This window comes from Spea bombifrons, chromosome 8 (genome assembly GCF_027358695.1).
Source record: "Spea bombifrons isolate aSpeBom1 chromosome 8, aSpeBom1.2.pri, whole genome shotgun sequence".
In the NCBI taxonomy this organism is placed as follows: domain Eukaryota; kingdom Metazoa; phylum Chordata; class Amphibia; order Anura; family Pelobatidae; genus Spea; species Spea bombifrons.
The window spans coordinates 13,281,344-13,302,160 of record NC_071094.1 but is presented as its reverse complement, the minus strand read 5'-3'; the positions used below and the strand labels follow the sequence as shown (position 1 = coordinate 13,302,160).

The 20,817-nt window shown below is 41.0% G+C and overlaps 1 protein-coding gene across 2 annotated transcripts; it reads right to left on the bottom strand.

Annotated features, from left to right (window-relative positions):
• Window positions 1–11,075: 11,075 nt before the first annotated feature.
• Window positions 11,076–20,461, bottom strand: LOC128503607 (LON peptidase N-terminal domain and RING finger protein 2-like). 2 transcript variants are annotated; one of them, XR_008355269.1, is made up of 2 exons: window positions 16,635–16,789; window positions 11,076–11,263 (listed from the first exon to the last, which is right to left on the bottom strand). XR_008355269.1 is itself a non-coding variant. In XM_053473742.1 (2 exons), exons 1-2 carry the CDS (start codon window positions 20,447–20,449, stop codon window positions 11,220–11,222), a joined length of 351 nt encoding a protein of 116 aa, XP_053329717.1. In that variant the 5' UTR covers window positions 20,450–20,461; the 3' UTR covers window positions 11,076–11,219. The 2 variants fall into 2 exon arrangements, 1 of the variants encoding a protein (XP_053329717.1); XM_053473742.1 differs by lacking the exon at window positions 16,635–16,789 and adding an exon at window positions 20,143–20,461.
• Window positions 20,462–20,817: the final 356 nt, after the last annotated feature.

Here is a 20,817-nt window from a genome sequence, read left to right as displayed (position 1 = left end):
GACTAGAACACTTACTTGTGTACCATTTTTTGGAGCATGACATGAGTCCTTCCATTGATGCTTACGTTTTAATTTGAGAGTCCAAGCTCAGAATGTTGTACCTGATGGGAGCAGCAACTGGCATACTATTTTTGGTGGAGAAGGTTGCCTCTCAGAGGCTATCAATATCTACTTCATCGTTGCTATCCTTGAGTTTTGGGGGTCTAGTTAAGGAGGTTCTAATTAGTTAGAGGATGAACTTGTGTACTGTTTGTTAGAGATTGGTGCCTCCACAAAGGGTATCATCAGTCATTCCATTGCTGCTGACATTTAGATTTCAGGGTCCTAGTTTAGGACATTGTATCTGATAGGAGCAGCAACCTTTGTAACATTTTTGTGGATACTTTTTCCTCTCAAAGGGTATCAAAATCCACTCCATTGTTGCTATCCTTGAGATTTAGACAACTAGCTAGTGGGTTTTAATTAAGTAGAGCATTAACTTGTGTTCCATTGCTGCTGACATTTAGATTTCAGGTTCCTAGTTTAGGACGTTGTATCTGATAGGAGCAGCAACCTTTGTAACATTTTTGTGGATACTTTTTCCACTCAAAGGGTATCAAAATCCACTCCATTGTTGCTATCCTTGAGATTTAGACAACTAGCTAGTGGGTTTGAATTAGAGAATTAACTTGTGTACCCTCTGTTAAAGACTGATGCCTACACAAAGGGTATCATGAGCCATTCCATTGCTTCAGACATTAAGAAGCAATCTCAAGATGAGTGTCTCATAGGAGCAGCAATTAATGTACCATTTTTGAGAATACTGTTGCCTTTCAAAGGGCATCAAGTTTCATTCAGTTGTTGCTGATGTTAATATTAAGGGTTTCTAGCTAAAGAGCTGGTAAATGACTAGAACACTTACTTCTGTACCATTTTTTGGAGCATGACATGAGTCCTTCCATTGATGCTTACGTTTTAATTTGAGAGTCCAAGCTCAGAATGTTGTACCTGATAGGAGCAGCAACTGGCATACTATTTTTGGTGGAGAAGGTTGCCTCTCAGAGGCTATCAATATCTACTTCATCGTTGCTATCCTTGAGTTTTGGGGGTCTAGTTAAGGAGGTTCTAATTAATTAGAGCATGAACTTGTGTACTGTTTGTTAGAGATTGGTGCCTCCACAAAGGGTATCATCAGTCATTCAATTGCTGCTGACATTTAGATTTCAGGGTCCTAGTTTAGGACATTGTATCTGATAGGAGCAGCAACCTTTGTAACATTTTTGTGGATACTTTTTCCTCTCAAAGGGTATCAAAATCCACTCCATTGTTGCTATCCTTGAGATTTAGACAACTAGCTAGTGGGTTTTAATTAAGTAGAGCATTAACTTGTGTTCCATTGCTGCTGACATTTAGATTTCAGGGTCCTAGTTTAGGACATTGTATCTGACAGGAGCAGCAACCTTTGTAACATTTTTGTGGATACTTTTTCCTCTCAAAGGGTATCAAAATCCACTCCATTGTTGCTATCCTTGAGATTTAGACAACTAGCTCGTGGGTTTTAATTAATTAGAGCATTAACTTGAGTTCCATTGCTGCTGACATTTAGATTTCAGGGTCCTAGTTTAGGACATTGTATCTGATAGGAGCAGCAACCTTTGTAACATTTTTGTGGATACTTTTTCCTCTCAAAGGGTATCAAAATCCACTCCATTGTTGCTATCCTTGAGATTTAGACAACTAGCTAGTGGGTTTTAATTAGAGCATTAACTTGTGTACCCTATGTTAAAGACTGATGCCTCCACAAAGGGTATCATGAGTCATTCCATTGCTTCAGACATTAAGAAGCAATCTCAAGATGTGTGTCTCATAGGAGCAGCAACTAATGTACCATTTTTGAGAATACTGTTGCCTTTCAAAGGGCATCAAGTTTCATTCACTTGTTGCTGATGTTAAGATTAAGGGTTTCTAGCTAAAGAGCTGGTAAATGACTAGAACACTTACTTGTATACCATTTTTTGGAGCATGACATGAGTCCTTCCATTTATGCTTACCTTTTAATTTGAGAGTCCAAGCTCAGAATGTTGTACCTGATAGGAGCAGCAACTGGCATACTATTTTTGGTGGAGAAGGTTGCCTCTCAGAGGCTATCAATATCTACTTCATCGTTGCTATCCTTGAGTTTTGGGGGTCTAGTTAAGGAGGTTCTAATTAATTAGAGCATGAACTTGTGTACTGTTTGTTAGAGATTGGTGCCTCCACAAAGGGTATCATCAGTCATTCAATTGCTGCTGACATTTAGATTTCAGGGTCCTAGTTTAGGACATTGTATCTGATAGGAGCAGCAACCTTTGTAACATTTTTGTGGATACTTTTTCCTCTCAAAGGGTATCAAAATCCACTCCATCGTTGCTATCCTTGAGATTTAGACAACTAGCTAGTGGGTTTTAATTAGAGCATTAACTTGTGTACCCTATGTTAAAGACTGATGCCTCCACAATGGATATCATGAGTCATTCCATTGCTTCTGACATTAAGAAGCAATCTCAAGATGTGTGTCTCATAGGAGCAGCAACTAATGTACCATTTTTGAGAATACTGTTGCCTTTCAAAGGGCATCAAGTTTCATTCACTTGTTGCTGATTAAGGGTTTCTAGCTAAAGAGCTGGTAAATGACTAGAACACTTACTTGTGTACCATTTTTTGGAGCATGACATGAGTCCTTCCATTTATGCTTACGTTTTAATTTGAGAGTCCAAGCTCAGAATGTTGTACCTGATAGGAGCAGCAACTGGCATACTATTTTTGGTGGAGAAGGTTGCCTCTCAGAGGCTATCAATATCTACTCCATCGTTGCTATCCTTGAGTTTTGGGGGTCTAGTTAAGGAGGTTCTAATTAGTTAGAGGATGAACTTGTGTACTGTTTGTTAGAGATTGGTGGCTCCACAAAGGGTATCATAAGTTATTCCATTGCTTCCAACATTGAGATTTGATAGCTGTAGCAAATTAGGTTCTAATTGATAAATTAGAACTTGTATGTAGTTTATTAGAGACAAATGCCTCATCAAAAGGTGTCATGATTGATTCCATCGCTGCTAACCTTGCGATTTGAAGGTCTTAAATCTGATATGAGTAACAACTCTTGATTGTTTTTGTAAGACTATTGGCGCTTTAAGACCTTGAGATTTATTGGTGTAGCTAAGTAGGGTCTATTTAATTAGAGCATTAACTAAAGTACCATATGTTTAAGTATGGTGCCTCTGACAAGGGTATCAACATTGTTTGCTAACCTTGAGATTCAGGAGTCTAGCTAACAATGTTCTAATTAATTAGAGGATTGACTCATGTACCATTTTTTAAAGACTAGTGCCTCTGCCAAACATCCTTTCTATTTATGCTTACCTTGCAATTTGAGGGTTCTAGCTCAAGGAGGTTGTAGCTGATTAGATTGGCATGTACCATTTGTGCCTCTGCAAAAGATCCATTCCATGGTTGCTGACCTTGTGAGTTGGTGGTTATGTCACAAGGTTGTAAATGATTATAACAGTGTAGACAAATCTTTTGCAAAGGGTCTCAACATTTCTTCCATTATTGTTTCTTTTGGTGCAGATGGTAAGTAAGGGAAAATAAACTTGTCAAATAATTCCATTCTGTTAAAACATAGATTGTAAGTTCCTGCGGGAACAGGCCCCTTTATTTCTCTTGTAGCTGTATGTCAATTGCTGTATTGTACTTGTCATTATCTGTAAAATTTTCAGCGCTGCCGAATCTAAAGTATAATAATAATAATAATTTGAAAGAAACACACTGTTAAAGGTAATTTTAATTGAAGAACAATTAAGGGCATTTTACATTTTCCTACTTAAGCCCAGAGGGAAGGGCAGTCCTTTTTGCCATGGTTCCCCAGAGGTTTCCTCCATAATGGGGTTTTTCCTCTCCTGAGTGCTGAAGGATGACTCTTTGTGAGTCCAGATGTAGCCCTTATTTTGGCCATATTTCTCACTGTCATGTTGTCTCTTAACTTCCTAATGTTCTTATCCGGAAACTGCAAAATGTTTCTTATTCTGTTTAATTTTTCTAAATAAATGTGAAGTTTCTAAATCTCTATTGTCTAATGTTGGTTTTATTCGTCTCATTTACTCAGTTTGTTTACATTAAAAAGGGAGGTTATTTTGTGTATTGAGATTTTGGAATCAGGTGATTTTGATCATTATGGGATTTAATTTATAGGATACAAAAATAATCAAGATAGTGTTTGAGAAAAACACAAATGAAACAGTTTTTGAGAAGACAAAGAGTAGAAGAGGTATGAGCAAAGTTTAGAAAAGGATATTGCCCTGCTGTATGCTTACCTGAGAAAGACAGCAGTCCTCTGGCTGTTGTAGAACTACAAAGCTCATAATCTCAGATGACCATATGCATGCTTCTCTTCCTTTAAGATACTGACTGAAATCAAGGAAATCATTGTCCCATGACAGCTGGAGAGCCACTATTTTTCTATTTGCCATGTGCCACTTCTCACATTGTTTATTTCAGTTAACAATGAGTTATTAATCATAGTTATTAAACAGTAAAAACATCAATCATGTTCTATGTTATCGCACAAAAAGTGTGCCCAAAAACCTATATTGATGGTATAGAACCCACTGCAGGAGACTGTCTCGTTACCAAGGCAGTCTGTAGGAACCAATTAGCAACCACCTATGTCATTCAATCACTGTGATTGGCCGATAAATGTATACTGCATGGCACACTGTTTGTCTCTCTGCCTCCATATTCTGTCTTTTCTGAACACTATTTAGTGATACATTGAGTTCCACTGAGAATAAAGGGAACCTGATTACTGATAATTCTGTACAATGTTTTTTCATTGCACCCTGACTGATTTTATTCTAAGCACCATTGCTGCCACTCACAAGATGGCACTGCCAACTGAACAGCTAATGACTTCACAAGGGTCTGTCCATGTACTGAATTCAACCACACAGTCAATGGAGCCCAGCTCACTAATCACAAGTGATCCGTAAAATCATAATAATAATAATAAAATAGTTTAAAAAATGCGTAACATGTAAAAATAATTTGCCACGGATGTCAGCATCAGGAGAACCATCCAGTTTCACAAATCTTTTTTTTTTTTTAAAGTCCAAATATACATGCAGATATGAGCAAGTCCTAAAATTCGCGCTATATCTTCACAAACATTATCACATGGAAAGAGTTTTAAAAAATGGTGTTGTAAATGCCCATGGAGTGTGTAGTTTAAAAAAAATATATGATTTGATGAGGTAGATTGACTTGGCCAGGTTGAAAGATCTCCTAAAAATAGGACATGGCACATGTCTGGAATGCGCACTACTCCAAGCAGGCACGTGACTTATTTTTGCGGTAAGAGGGTCTAAATCACTATCTGTCTTCACTAGACTGGAAAATAATAATTAAATGCCCTGCTTACACACCTCCCACTCTGATATAAAGATAGGTAATGCTGCCACCAAACCTGGTTAAAACGCTCAACTTACTTTTTAATCTACTGTCCCCAAATAGTTTATATATCCAAACATGCAGATTAGCCAAGCATCTAAGAAGACTACGGATTATTAAATAACTCTCTTCAAGGCAAATGTGGTTCTTATACCAGACAAAGGCAGGAACTTAATAAATGAATGATTTATTATGAAATAAAAAATATTTACAGTACATACAAACAATTATATTAACAATTTAGTCACACCAAGCAGATAAAAATAAAAGGGAGAACAGTTAATAGAAATCCTACTTACAGAAGTACTTTATTCTATTCCCGGAGGAGCTTTTGGCAAGAATAATGGCGATTTATTGCAAAATTAGATCTTGGCCACCAAAATAAGGACACCTTAATATCGAAGTACAGGATACTTTATACCTGTTGACTGCAGGTCAGATGTCAGGGCTGCAGTCCGCAGAAGAGTAGGAGGGGCTACGAGATTGGGCCACTTATTCGACACCTAGCAAAGGGTTTTTCTATCCAGTTACAGCATATAAAGGTTATATTTTTTCAGATCCAGACTTGTCAGAAATCCCTCTTTCCATAATGACCTTCCTTGGTCAGTCTGTGATCTAACACTGCAGACTTCAGTTTATCTATTAACCCCTTCGCGACCTTTGCCGGTTCAGGACCGTCATGACAAGAAGGTCACTAAATGACCTTTGACGGTCCTGAACCGTCAAAAAGTTAAATAAGCTTAGAAAGTGATCAAGGATCACTTTCTTCGCTTAAACGGCCTTGCTGCAATGCCTCGATGTCGAGGCATTCAGCAAGGCCGAGATCGGCATCGGGGGCCATGTCTGGCCCCTCCCCGGGGCGTCAACAGCCGCCATACATTGTATGGCGGCGGACGCCCGTTTTAAAAGCGTTTAGGAGGTGATCAACGATCGCCTCCTAAACTTAAATGGTGTCGCTGGAATGCCTCGATCAGGAGGCATCCAGCGACACCAAACACTTACCTTTAGGTGGGCTGTGACCGCTCCGGAGAGCGGTCACAGCCGCAGCTGCCGGTGATCTTCGCCATCAAGTAAGATGGCCGCCGCTCTGTAAAAAAAACAAACAAGAAAAAGTTTGCTAGATGGTCTCCAGACCCTCTAGAGAACTGGCTCCACTTGCTGGTTGAATACAGGTACTGCATTCAACCATGCAAGTCAATGGAGCCCAGCTTTCTAATCACTATGTGATTAGTAAAATATTCCAAAAAAAAATAAAAAAAATGGAAAAAAAAAAATGTGCTAACATTTAAAAATAATTATGCAGTGATGTCACTAGATGAACCATCCAGTACAGCAAAATGTGTAAAAAAAATATAAAAAAAATATTAAAAAAATAAAAAAAATAAAAAAATAAAGTTTAATATTCTGAGCAAGTGCTAAAATTTCTCAAAAATCTCAAAGAGTTAAAATAAAAACACTTCAAATACCCAAGGGTTGTCTAATATATAAAAAAAATGGCTGATGGGGTAAATTGGAGTGGCCTAGCTCACAGATAGGGCATAGGTACAGACTGACCAAAATGGAGAAAAAAAGCGCACTTCCCAAATGTGGCATTTTAAATCTGAAACAACCCGACAAACCCATGCATGTCGGGTATCACTGCACTCAGGAGATGTTCCTGAACACATATTGGGGGGTTGTTTGACAGTGACATATACCAGAACCTGTATATCTATAACTAAAGTACAATTTGTGTGAAAAAAATTACTATTACAAAGTTTGACAAAGTGTAGTTCTATAATTGGTGCATGGAAAGGGTTAAAATAACAGCATTCGGAATACCATGGGGTGTCTAGTTTTCCAAAATATATGGTTTGAATGGGTTAAATTGAGTTAACCAGCTTCAAAGATATTCCAAAGAGGAGATGGAGGCAGAATGACCAAATGACCACCTGAATTACGCATGCCCCAAAAGTAGCCTTTTACCAGCCAAACAATCTGACAAACCCATGCATGTGGGGTATCACTGTACTCAGGAGATGTTCCTGAACACATATTGGGGGGTTGTTTGACAGTGACATATACCAGAACCTGTATATCTATAACTAAATTACAATTTGTGTGGAAAAAAAAATAAAAAAAATTACTATTACAAAGTTTGACAAAGTGTAGTTGTATAATTGGTGCATGGAAAGGGTTAAAATAACAGCATTTGGAATACCCTGGGGTGTCTAGTTTTCAAAAATATATGGTTTGAATGGGTTAAATTGAGTTAACCGGCTTCAAAGATGTTCCAAAGAGGAGATGTAGGCAGACTGACCAGATTTGTTAAAAAAGATTTGGAAATCATAAAACGCTGCTTGTACTTATTGCCCTATAACGTACAAAAAACAGCAAAAAAACATAAAAACATTGGGTATTTCTAAACTCAGGACAAGTAGTAGAATCTATTTAGCTAGTTTTTTTACTTGCTTTTTTAGGTGAGTAAAAGATTTTTCAAATAAAAGTCATAAAATGTCTTTTTTTTCAATTTTTCACCATGTTTTTTTAATTTTTTTTATAGTAAATAAGATGATACGATCAAAATAATGGTATCTGAAGAAAGCCCATCTTGTCCTGAAAAAAACAATATATAACTGTGGGTACACTAAATGGGTGAGGAGAAAATTACACCTGAACACAAGCACCACAAAAGTGTCAAAACAGCCTCGGTCCCACAGGGTAGAAAACGAAAAATGAGCCCGGTCCTTAAGGGGTTAAATGATTGGAGGTAACCCAACCTTGTCTGATGTCATTCTGCTAGGAAAAATGTGGGCACCTCAAATATAAATATGAGGACTCCAGATCCCTAGATCTAGATTTAATCTTTTAAATATAACCTTTAGTAGAAAAGGGGCTGAGTTTGTAACGCCTTTGTTTGTTGGAGGGTTCTTTGCAGGGTCAAAACGGTGCCTTTCTGGCTAGGAGAGGTGTCACATTTCCCAACTTGGAATGGTTTAGGCAAAAGGACTCCCATAATAACACAAAGATACTAATGAATTGGAGTAAACCTCATTTACGGTTGATTGGGTTCACTCTACATCTTATTTAAACTCTGTTAACTCTCGCCACTCCACCCTCGTACCATTTCTGCCTGAAAGGGTAACCGCTCCATGTATCTACTACACACATATTGGCTAAACACTAGATTCACAATAAACTAAGTCTAATGGGCCTGGCAGCACAGACTGATGTTGAAATTCAAAAAAAAAAATGCAAACCTTGTCAAGATGGCCTTTTACCTCCCAGACAACCCAACAAACCCCTATTCATGGGGGTATCACTGTACTCAGTGTTACTGAACACAAATTGGGCTGTTTTTTGACAGTAACATATACCAGGAGCTGTAAATTCATACCTAAATGTGTGTGGGGGGGGGGGGACACAAAAACTACTGCAAATGTTGAGAAAGGCTGGTGATAAAATGTGTGCATGGAAAGAAGGAAAATATCAGTATTTGAAATACCCTGGGGTGTTTAGTTTTCAAAAATATATAATATATGATATGTAATGTTTGTGGTATAATGTGTATACAATGTGTGTGGATGCACAAAATGACAAAGAAGGAAATTATAAACAGTAACACAGCAAAAACGTTAAAACAGCCTTTGCCCAAAAGTGTACAGTCAGCAATACAAAGGAAGGCTGATATTCAAACAACATAAAAGTTCCAAGAGGGCAAGGTAACGGGTCAAGCTGTACAAGCTTTGTTAAAGAGACGGGCATTCGTTTTCTTTTTGGATTTATGGGGTGGGGGTGGGGTGACTTGCACTTAAATTAGCCAGACAATGCCGGCTCTGTGGGGATAAGTGGTAAAAATTGCCTGGAACCTCATCTCAAACCGTCTTAATTATGGGTATCATATGTACATTGACAACTATTACTGAAGTGTCCCTTTACTCGGAAATATTTGTTTGGAACCGTGGCCTGTGGGACTGAACAAAAACAACTGCCTCCAAAGGTAAGCCACAGAGAAGTTGTAGGGTCTGCTGGAAAATAAAATAACATGTGGAAGGACAGTAGCTTTTACTGCCCCTCTCGCCCATCGTTGTATCGGAAGTTGCTTTCAAAACTACAACCCACAGTGCTATTTATTTGGTGATCACAAGGACCAACAATGACTCCCTAACAAGCCCGGGTTATCCAGTTGCAATTTGTTAGCTGCAATAAATTACCTGTACCTGAGCTTTACGTCTTTAATGTCAACAAAGTCCCTGGAATAAACATCTGCTGCCGATCTAAGAGATAGAATTACCCCAAAAACTTTGCCTGAAAAGTCCTCAGATATGCAATAAAGTCTCTATATTCCTCCTGGAACAAAATTTGGCAGTTTTCAAAATAATATAAAAAATATTTCAATAATTTCCATTATAATAATAATTTTCCAATAATATTCCATTTTCCAATAATTTAATTGTTGTGGTATCTTTACTCAACAATTGTACATCAGGTTTGTTATGTTTCCTTCTGCGTGATGATTATACCTAAAAATATGCAGATTTAAAATATAAAAGGTTTCCTGGACCTGAGAGCAAGTTGGCAACCCCAAAAAATAATCTATACACAAAGGTGGGGAACTGCTTCAATGAATGGTAATATAAACAATGGGCGGGGATAGCAAATTACCCATACCGCCATATCCCACTATTGTGTGACTGCCCGATGGATACGGGCGACCGTACACTCCAAAACTGTAATAACGTTACTCGCAGCCACACATATCCTGCTGATCTCTGCACAAATGTTATTTGGTGGCCTTCAAGTGCCAGAGCCAGTAGGTCATCCTCAGTCAAGACCTGTTTAGAGTCAGGTCCTTTACTTTTTTAATCCCGCTCCCGCTGATTTTGTGACCATTACCGCCCGCTTCCACAATGTGCGCGTTCCACTCCCGCCCGCTCCCGCAACATATGTGTCCAATCCCACCCGCTCCCGCAACATATGTGTCCGATTCCGCCCGCTCCCGCAACATATGTGGTCAATCACACCCACCCCCTTACCTGTACTGCAGATTTGCTGTGCAGTCCCGCAAGGCTGCCTTCATGTTGCTCCCTTACAGCATCTCTTCTCTTGTTCCACCCAGGAGCTGAGCAGAGTCATGTGACATGGCGTAAAATCACGTGACTCCGCTGGCTTCCTTTTGCGGAACAAGAGAATAGATTTTGTGAGGGAGCAACGCGAAGGCAGCCTTGCGGGAGTGCGCAGGATTACTGAGACCCGCAGGTACAGTGTCTGACCGCCCGCAGCGCCCGAAAGACCACCCGAGTTTTTTGGTGGGTCCCGCAGAACCCGCATCCCAATGCAGTCCTCCACTTTAGTCTGCTGTTTGTAGTTATTCACCAACAGAAGGCTTGTCAGGAGAGTTGTGGTTTCAGCTCCTTGATTTCACGAACTTCCCTCTGATACATTGTGAAACGCCTTTTTTTTATGTAAATGTTTCTTTAATACCCCCCCCTCTGTTTTCTATATTGAGCCCCTGTGTTATTTCCTGATAGATCCCTCAGTCTGCTCAATATTCAGCCCTAGGCTGTAGACGATTGTATAGAGTCTATATACAGGTACTCGGTATATTTCATAAGATATTGGAATACTTCAACAAGTTTGTTTAAGGTTTTATTCTGAAAACCCATGACCTTTAAGTAAAGATCAGTATATACATTGCAGACCATTTACAAACACACATGCAGAAGCGCATTAATAAGTATAATGGAGGTTTGTTAAATGCATGTTCCAGCAACATTGTATCACTTTTGTTCTTCTAATGCTTGTCTTTTTTCTTCTTTCCTCCCTGTAAGATATTTAGAAAGAAAAAGAAATACTTAACATCAGAAATTCATATAAATATAAATCACACAAAATAAGTGACAAGTGAGGTCTTAAAAGCTTTTGTTACTTTATATGTATTTCTATTTTAGCGTAATAAAGTGTATCAACTAGGGCTGCAACTAACGATTATTTTAATAATCGATTAGTTGGCCGATTATTTTTTCGATTAATCGATTAATCGGATAAAAAAAATGAATGTAAATTTTTCATTTATTTAAAATAATTTACTAAACAAATGATGTTAAATACAAACAGCAGAATAAAAAAACTTTGATAATACATTTCTTGTCTTTATTTCCCAACCAGCCCCCCAATATATGCACATTTGAGCCCAGGCTTGCTACGCTGCCTCCCAGACATGCCATGCTGCCCCCCCACATCCACTCCACGCTGCCTCCCACATATGCCACTCCACGCTGCCTCCCACATCTGCCACTCCACTCTACCCCCCACATGCCACTGTGCCTGATACGCCTTATACCCCCTGAAACACCACTCCATCCTCCCTAGACATGCCACCCTGCCCTTCCCTTCATATGCCACGCCATGCTGCCTCCCACATCTGCCACTCCACAATGCCTCCCACATATGCCACGCTGCCTCCCACATCTGCCACTCCACGCTGCCTCCCACATCTGCCACTGTGCCTGATACGCCTTATATCCCCTGATACCCCACTCCATCCTCCCCAGACATGCCACCCTGCCTCCCAGACATGCCACTTCTCTACCCCCAGATATGCCTTATACACCCTGATACACCACTCCGTCCTCCCCAGACATGCCACACTGCCCTCCCCACATATGCCTTATATACTGTATATGCCTTATACCCCCAGATATGTCACTTCACTGCCCCCAGGATTTAGATTCCCCTAAATTAACCCTAAACTCCCCATTAACCATAACTGCCCCTAAATTAACCCTTAACACCCCCTTAACCACAGCATCCCCTAAATTAACCCTAAAGACCCCATCAACCACAGCATCCCCTAAATTAACCCTAAACACACCATTAACCACAACTGCCTCAAATTAACCCCAAACACCCCATTAACCACAGCTGCTTCTAAATTAACCCTAAACACCCTATTAACATAACTGCCCCTAAATTAACCCTAAACACCCAATTAACCATAACTGCCCCTAAATTAACCCTAAACACCCCACTAACCATAACTGCCCCTAAATTAACCCCCACCTCCCCTAACTTTCAGTAGCCCAAATATATATATATATATATATATATATATATATATATATATATACACATATACTTACAGTTAGATGAGTGTCACAGCCATGTGGTTCTGGCCTGGAGAAGGAAGGGGCGGGGCCAGTTGTCACAGTGATTACAGGGAGGGGGAGTAAGTAGGAGCTGCTGCTGTGAGACGGTGGGTCAGACTAAACGGATTATATAATGAGGGGGATTTTTCAGAGCGTTTGCTCTGAAAAAACCCTCATTTTATAATCGATAATCGATTCAACTAATCGATAATGAAATTCGTTGCCAACGAATTTCATTATCGATTATTATCGATTAGTTGTTGCAGCCCTAGTATCAACTGACTAAAGGCTTCATTTTCTTTTGGAATAATACAGCTATATCATTTTTTTTCTTACTGCATGACTTTACTTCTATGTTGACCCAAATATTATGTCACGTTGCCGCTCCGTCATAGGAGTCCCGGCACATTGCGCAGACGTCCACCAGCTGACAGAGACAAGGATCCAGGTCCCCTGTAGCGCTGCAGGGATCTGGATCTTACTCTTATTTGAGGTTGGATTATAAAACAAGGGGTATTTTTCAGAGCATTTCCCTTTAATCGCTTTAATCTTATTTCCCATTAAGACATACTTGCCAGGGGCTGGTAATTGACTCTAAAAAATGAAAAATATACAATATACAAAAATCTTTATGTATTAGTTATTGGCAGGGCTGGATTAAGATCATCATGGGCCTGGTGCTGAGGATTTTGGTGGGCCTTTTTTATAGAAATAAAATCAATAGACAGAAGCTTAACTCCTCAGCATCCATGTGTACTGGATAAGATGACATCAGTGCTAGGCAGATAATATAGGATATAATCTAATGTGATGGGATTGGGAGTACATCAGTACACTAAAAAAGTCATCATACACAGGGTGCCTGAAGTCACTAATCAATTTTAATAAAATATGCAGATTGAAATAGAGTAAATAACACAATAACTTTACTTCTCCTCTCACTGATTTTTGGGCCTGGAAAGGTTTGTCCTTTGAAGTGATCTACAAAGGAGGGTGCTTTATCTCTGAAATGGTAAAAATTAAATAGTTAAATTTATTTCTACAGTGCCAGGAAACAGATGACCAAACACACACACCAGGACAGGCTCTGCCACATCAACAACCAAACATCAGGATGGGCTCTGCCACATTGACACCCAAAAACACACACACCAGGACATGTTCTGCCACACCGACAAACACACCAGGACAGGCTCTGCCACACCAACACCCAGACATATACACCAGGACAGGCTCTGGCACATCGACACCCAAACACACACACCAGGACAGGCTGTGCCACACTGACACACACACACCAGGACAGGCTCTGCCACACCAACACCCAAACACACACACCAGGACATTGACACCCAAACACACACACACCAGGACAGGCTCTGCCGCACTGACACACACACCAGGACAGCCTCTTCCACATCGACACCCAAACACAGGAAAGGCTCTGCCAAACAAACACCCAAACACACACACACCTGGACAGGCTCTGTCACACATCTGGATGGGCTAAGCTACAACAATAAAAACAATGTTTTTTTCCCACAATTCTTTGTCGTTGACCCCCCTTTTGTGTTTTTGCCCCCAGCCAGCCCCTCCTTTTAGTATTGATTTAAGTAATGGCCCCAGCTGCCCCCTTGTGTATTGATGCCGCCAGCACAGATAAAATGATGCCCCATACAGCAGGTTTGGTCAGCAATATGTAAAAATTATATGTGTCCTGGAAAACAAGGCAAATTTGGTCACCCTAATGACCCCACACCCTTGTTGAATTTTCTAAAATGAGAAAATGTGTAAAAAAGTTACTTGGTGCCATTTAATGGAGTACAGGAGGAATGAGATTATTTAAAAGTTCAATTATTGAAGGTAACAAAGTTTTATTAGGCTGGTCAGTAAGAGCAAAATTTAAAGAAAACACTGTGATACTCCGCAGAAGTGGCCAGAATAGTAAAAGACAAGAAGCATTTAGTAAATACAAAGAAAAGCAAAGTTAGGAAGACAGACAGATCTATAAGATTAGGCAGAAAGAAGAAAAGCATGTTATAAGAGCTGCCAGAGCACATGCAGAAGAGAGAATTGCTCTGTTAATAAAAAGTGTCACGGCTTCTTTGGTGGAGCACTGGAAGGTCATGTGATGCCTGCGCTCTGTCATAGAAGCCACTGGCTGCCAGAGAGAAGGATTCAAGTCCCCTGCAGCGCTGCGGGGAATATGGATCTTAGTCTTGTAGTCAGATCTCTATTTGAGGTTTGATTATAACGAATATAAGACGAGGGATATTTTTCAGACCATTTACTCTGAAAAAACTAAAGAAAATACGGTATTTACCTAATTTCTTCAATTTCTCCTTTCTTGTCATATTTACATGTTAATATAAAACAATTTATAAACACAAAATGCAGCTTTTAAATCATTATTTTATTTATTGAAGGTAAAGAGTTCATCAAAACCTTTTTTACTCATGTGAAAAAATAATTCCATTACTGGTTGCCATCCTTTGCGCAAAAAGTGCAATCAAACATTTGCAATAAATAGCAATATTATTATTAATATTGGTGACTCTTCTTGGCAGAGTTGTCTTAATTCAGCCACATTGGAAGGTTTTCGAGCATTACCTACGGATTTAAGTCAGGACTTTGACTTGGTAGCACCGAACCTTCATTTTGTTTATTTTGAGCCATTAAGAGGTGGACTTGCTTATGTGCTTCGGATCATGGTCCTGCTGCATAACCAACTGCGCTTGTGCTTTAGGTCACAAACTGATGACTGGACATTCTCCTTCAGGATTTTCTGGTAGAGAGCAAAATTCATGGCGTCATCAATTATGGGAAGTCGCCCAGGTCCTGAAACAGCAAAGCAGTCCCAGGCCAACACACTACCACCACCACCGTGTTAGACTGTTGGTATGATGTTATGGAATGCTGTGTTAAGATTTACTTCAGATTTACCAGGAAGCATGTCTTTCAAACAAATTCCACTTTAGACTCATCAGTCCACAGAATATTATCCCAAAAGTCTTGAGGATCATCAAGATGTATTTTGGCAAATGTCAGACAAGAGTTTGTGTTCTTTTTGTTCATTTTCTCCATTTGTAGATAATGGCTCTCACAGTGCTTTGCTGGAGTCCCAGAGCCTTAGAAATTGCTTTCGGTGATTTCCAGACTGATAGATGTCAATGACTTTGTTTCTTCTTTGCTCTTGAGTTTCTTCAGATCGTGGCATCATGTGCTGCTTTCTGAGATCTTTAAGCCTACATCACTTTGCAAAAAACTTTCTATTTAATTGATATTTAGATTCAGCAGGGCTGGGAGTAATCATGTCTGGGGGTGTCTAGTGAAATTAAACCCAATTATCATTTAAATTTGGTTAATTAATTGATTCAATAAGTAAGGGGGCAATTACTTTTTCACATAGTGCCAGGTTGAGTAGGATAGCTTATTTTCCTCCCATACATAAAATCTTCATTTGAAAACTGCATTTTGTGTTTTACTGGAGTTGACTTTATTTAATATTAAAATTAGTTTGATGATCTGAAACATTTCAATGTGACAAATGTGCAAAAGCCAGAAAAAATGGGAAAGAGTGGAAATACTTTTTCACAGTACAATGTATATGTACGCATATTTATTTTTTACTACGTGTTTGTGCAGCTATGTTAAGCTTTACAGTATAATAAAAGGGGAGGTACAATAAGTGCAGTCATATAATATGTGACGTTGTCTAAAGACAAGGGTACGGTGAGTATTAGTCCCTGTCCCATCATTAGCTGTCCCACTGTGCCAGTCCCTCCACTAGCTCTGCATACCCTCTGAAACTAAATTTAAAATATGGCCCTTTACCTATAGCTTGCTCTGACTCTTTCTACTGGCTCACATTGTATTGATGACATCAGATGTATCTCAACATTTCAACATTTCAATCTTATGCCCCCTGAGCCAGAGGTAAGTTATGAATTTGGTTCCTACTGTTTGTGATTTTCGTATGTCTCCTGGTAAGGTAAACCTGCAGTATTTCAATGGCCATATCCCAATCATACCAAAACTTAACGTTACCTTCACATTCGCTATTGTGCCACATGAATCAATGGATGCAGCTTTTAGAGGAGCTATGAGGGTAGCGGCGTCTGGACTGGACGACTTCAAGTAATGAGAGACCTCGTCTAACAGCTCTTCAGGAGATGAAGGCCCCCGGAAAACCGAGATCTTCAAGCAGCTAAATGGAGGAAAATTTAGCCAGTGTTTAATATGTTGCGCCTACAACATAATTACATTGAATGTTACATGTGTCGATATTCAACGTACTCTACTCAATATACTTTTGTAACTAAATATACATACAGTTTTGAAATAATTCTTGAATCATAATAAATTATTATTAATTGTTGCTATGGCAATAGAATTGTTTAATTCCCAATGTATGTAGTCCATTATGGCTACGGTTCTCAATGCCAATGTAGAGTTCTTCTGTGTATGACCAGGCATGAAGGGTTTTTTTTGTGGCCCCTAGTGGGTGGGGGTCCAACCTACTTATACATTGCGGGTATTTTCTTACATTACATTGGGACCTACTTTCATTGTTGGACACCATATTTTCTGGAGTGACAGCTGGCATTCTCCTGGTCCAGGCAGGGCTGTAGCAAGGGTGAGGCGAGTGAGCCACTCGCCTTGGGCGCACCTGCGAGGGGGCGCACAGCTGCCCGATCAGAAGCTGCAGGTCTGCTTGGGGAGATCACGGACAGTAGCATTTCTATTTGGAAGAGGGCGACCAGAAAGGCCCCCTCCCCTGTGCCGGTCTTCAGGGGACTGCACGATTGTGCTCTCCCCATCCAGCCCTGCTCATCAGGCGCCCCCGTGGGCAGTGCGCACCCAGGCACCATCAGCACTGGTCTGGGGTGGAGGTGTCCGATGAGCACGGCTGGGTGGGGATATCACAATCCCCCTCAAACCGGCCCAACATTTGACAGACCTCACGCTCCCTATTCAGACCTCGTCTTCCGTTCTCCCTAACCACTATGCGACGGCAAATGATGCAGAGCTCCGGGATATGATGTCAAGCAGAGGCCTGGAGTGACAGACCTCGAGCTCCCACCACAGGATGGAAGATAGAAGATGATGGAAGATGAGAAAAGTAATAGATGGGAGAAATGGCTGTGTATAGATGTGTGTTTGTAAGCTGGTGTGTGTGTGTGAGGGCTGTGTATATGTGTGTGTTTGTAAGCTGGTGTGTGTGTAAGTGCTGTGTATGTGTGTGTGTTTGTAACCTGGTGTGTGTGTATGGGCAGTGTGTGTGTATGTGTATGGGCAATATGTGTGTGTGTGTATGAGCAGTGTGTGTGTGTATGAGCAGTGTGTGTGTGGGCTGTGTGTGTGTGTGTATGGGCAGCATGTGTGTGTATGGGCAGCATGTGTGTGTCTGTGTGAATAGGCAGTGTGTGTGTGTGTGTATGGGCAGCGTGTGTGTGTGTATGGGCAGTGTAGGTATTTCTGTGTTTGTAAGCTGGTGTGTGTGTATATGTGTGTGTGTATATGTGTGTGTGTAAATGTAGGGGAGTGTGAGGGCAGTGTATGTGTATACACGTGTTAAAGGGCAGGTGTGTGTTTGTAAGCTGGTGTGTGTGCGTGTGTAAGGGCAGTGTAGGTATTTGTATGTTTGTAAGCTGGTGTATGTGTATATACATATTAATGGGCAGGTGTGTGTGTGTGAGGGCAGTCGCGTGTAAGGGCAGTGTATGTGTGTGTTTATGGGCAGTCGTGTGTAAGGGCAGTGTATGCATATATGTGTGTTTATGGGCAGTTGTGTATAAGGGCAGTGTATGCGTATATGCGTGATAATGAACAGGTGTGTGTAAAGGCAACGTGTATGTGTGTTTGTGTGTTTATGGACAGGTGTGTGTAAGGGCAGTGTAAATTAAACAACCTCTGTAAAAAAAATAAATAGCTGGGGGGTGCAATTTTTCATTGTTGCCTCGGGTGCAAAAGGGCCTAGCTCCGGCTCTTGGTCCAGGTGCCACAGAAGGGCACCATCTGTCACCCAGAAATGTGGAAGTAGGTCTGATCGCCCATACTACATGTAGCACTATATGTGTCTCATAGACAGAACCCAGTGACTCCCTCTTGGATGTTCGGGAAAGTGTCACCAGACTGCTTTGAAGTATTCAGTAGCTACCAACAGCACTCAGGTTAAAGATCTCGCTAATTACTTATCGTTAAATGCTGCTTATTACTCAAACCGTGTCATAAGCATTCAAACAAAGAAAAGGAATCCCAGCACTCCAAACAGCTTCCAGTCTCTAGGACACTTTATTAAGCGAAAACAAACAAAAGCAATGTTTCGGCCAAACAGGGCCTTTGTCAAGCTGTCATAAGCAGACACACAGCGTTCACAGGTGCTCCTCGATCCACCCAGAACTGGTTTACGTTCCTCCTACTCCACAGGTAGCTATGATTTTAGATAATCTGCTATTGGACAGAACATAAAAAAAACCTAACATGGCAAACATTCGTAAATCTAAATATGTCAGCGTCCGCAGAGCAGGGTGAGAGACAAGGAACGTTCCCTCTCTCACCCAAACGTCCAATTTTGCGCCAAAGAATGAATGAGCCCCATAATTCTTGTAAGAGCCTAGCTGGGAACTCTTAAGGTTTGACCCGGAGTCCGTGGTTTGTTGCCCAAATATCAGCGTCTCCGGATGAAGGAGTAAAATCTCCAGATCACACGGTCTGGAACTGACTCTGTCCTATTCTACACTGCTGTGATCATACATAAGACCCCTACTTGGTGCTTTTGATACCAGTATGTTATGGATGATATCCCTGCTTGAATGCAGGTGACTCAGTTAAGCGCATCTTTAAAAAAAATGACAAGTCTTACAATTTGGCAAATCACTCCAAAGAATCTTCTTGACGTGCTATTAAAGGGTTAATACCTAAATAGTTGCAGTCAGCTGACTAAAGAAGATCTCCAAGGTATGCCTAACTGGCACTGATGTCACGTCTGATGGTTCAACTGACCTGAGGCTATCAGAGATGAGTCCAGTCTTGGACATGCGCCTCTACTTCCGTCATTCCCCCTCTCCATCTAAGAAGGTTCTGCACTTTAATGCATTGCTGGGCTCTGGGCAGACATTTCAACACCTGAAAGACCCTCTAAGCCCAGTCTAATGGTAGGAGGGCACAGATCAACCACCAGTACAAATATTTTAAGTAACAAAAAAGGTTTTTACGTTCCATTCTCAGGATGGCATCCTACATAGACACGTAACAGTGCGACGGCGGCAGGCACCTAACACGCTGCCACCAGCGTATGTATGATGGCGCTATATACAACAATAAATAATAATAATAATCATACAACAGGCCATTAAAATACAGAAACGCATTGATAATGATCACTGTCCACAATTTTACAGAAACTCAATATGCGCTGGCTATGGATGAGTTAATCCCGGTATATAATAGCAATGATCATATATAATGTGATATATGATCTACTCTTATATCATCATGAGGATCACATATAGACATTTAAATGCCCCCCATGGGACCTCCTACAGAAACTCACCCATCGCAACTCCTCTGGAGGCCACTTTTGCTGCCTCTTCGTGGTCCTGGAGTGAGAGCAAATCGCGCAGGTCGCTTCTCACCCTGTTCAGTCTGGTTTCGCTCTGCAGGCACTTCTCCAGCAAGTTGCATAAAAGGGTGTTACATTTCAGCTCCTGGGCACCCCTGGGCTTCAGCTTCTGCTTGCAAATGTGGCACCTGTCCACTGCTGGCCCCCGCAAGCACCTTTTGCAGAAAGAGTGGCCGCATCTTACAGTTACAGGGTCCCAGAGGGCCTGCTGGCAGGAGGGGCAGTTAAAGACATCCATGGGTCACAGGAGGGTAACACTCCACCCCGCTTGGCACGCAGCGGATCCGGACTCCGGCGGAGACAAAGTGGGAAGAAGAAGAAGCACAAAGAGCCCCTGACATAACATGTGCGGCAACATTACATAAAGTGTGTGCTCACGTGACTGGCAGGGGTGGCCTCCCATTGGCTGTCTCTGGGCTGCCCTCCCTTGTTGTGAAACAGCCCATGTTGTTGGTTTCATAAGGGCTGCGATGAGGAGGGGGGCAGGCGCAGGTGCAGGCTGTTAACATGTGTGTAGGGAACAGTGGCGACTCTAGAAACAATATTTAAGGGGGGCACACAAGATACCACAGTCAAACTGGGGGGGCATTAATAATTTCCACCATT

Coding starts and splice junctions, on each gene's coding strand:
- LOC128503607 (XM_053473742.1), bottom strand. CDS start 20,449: ATGGATGTCTTTAACTGCCCCTCCTGCCAGCAGGCCCTCTGGGACCCT. Junction 11,264..20,142: donor CTCCAGAGGAGTTGCGATGG/GTGAGTTTCTGT, acceptor AATATCTTACAG/GGAGGAAAGAAGAAAAAAGA.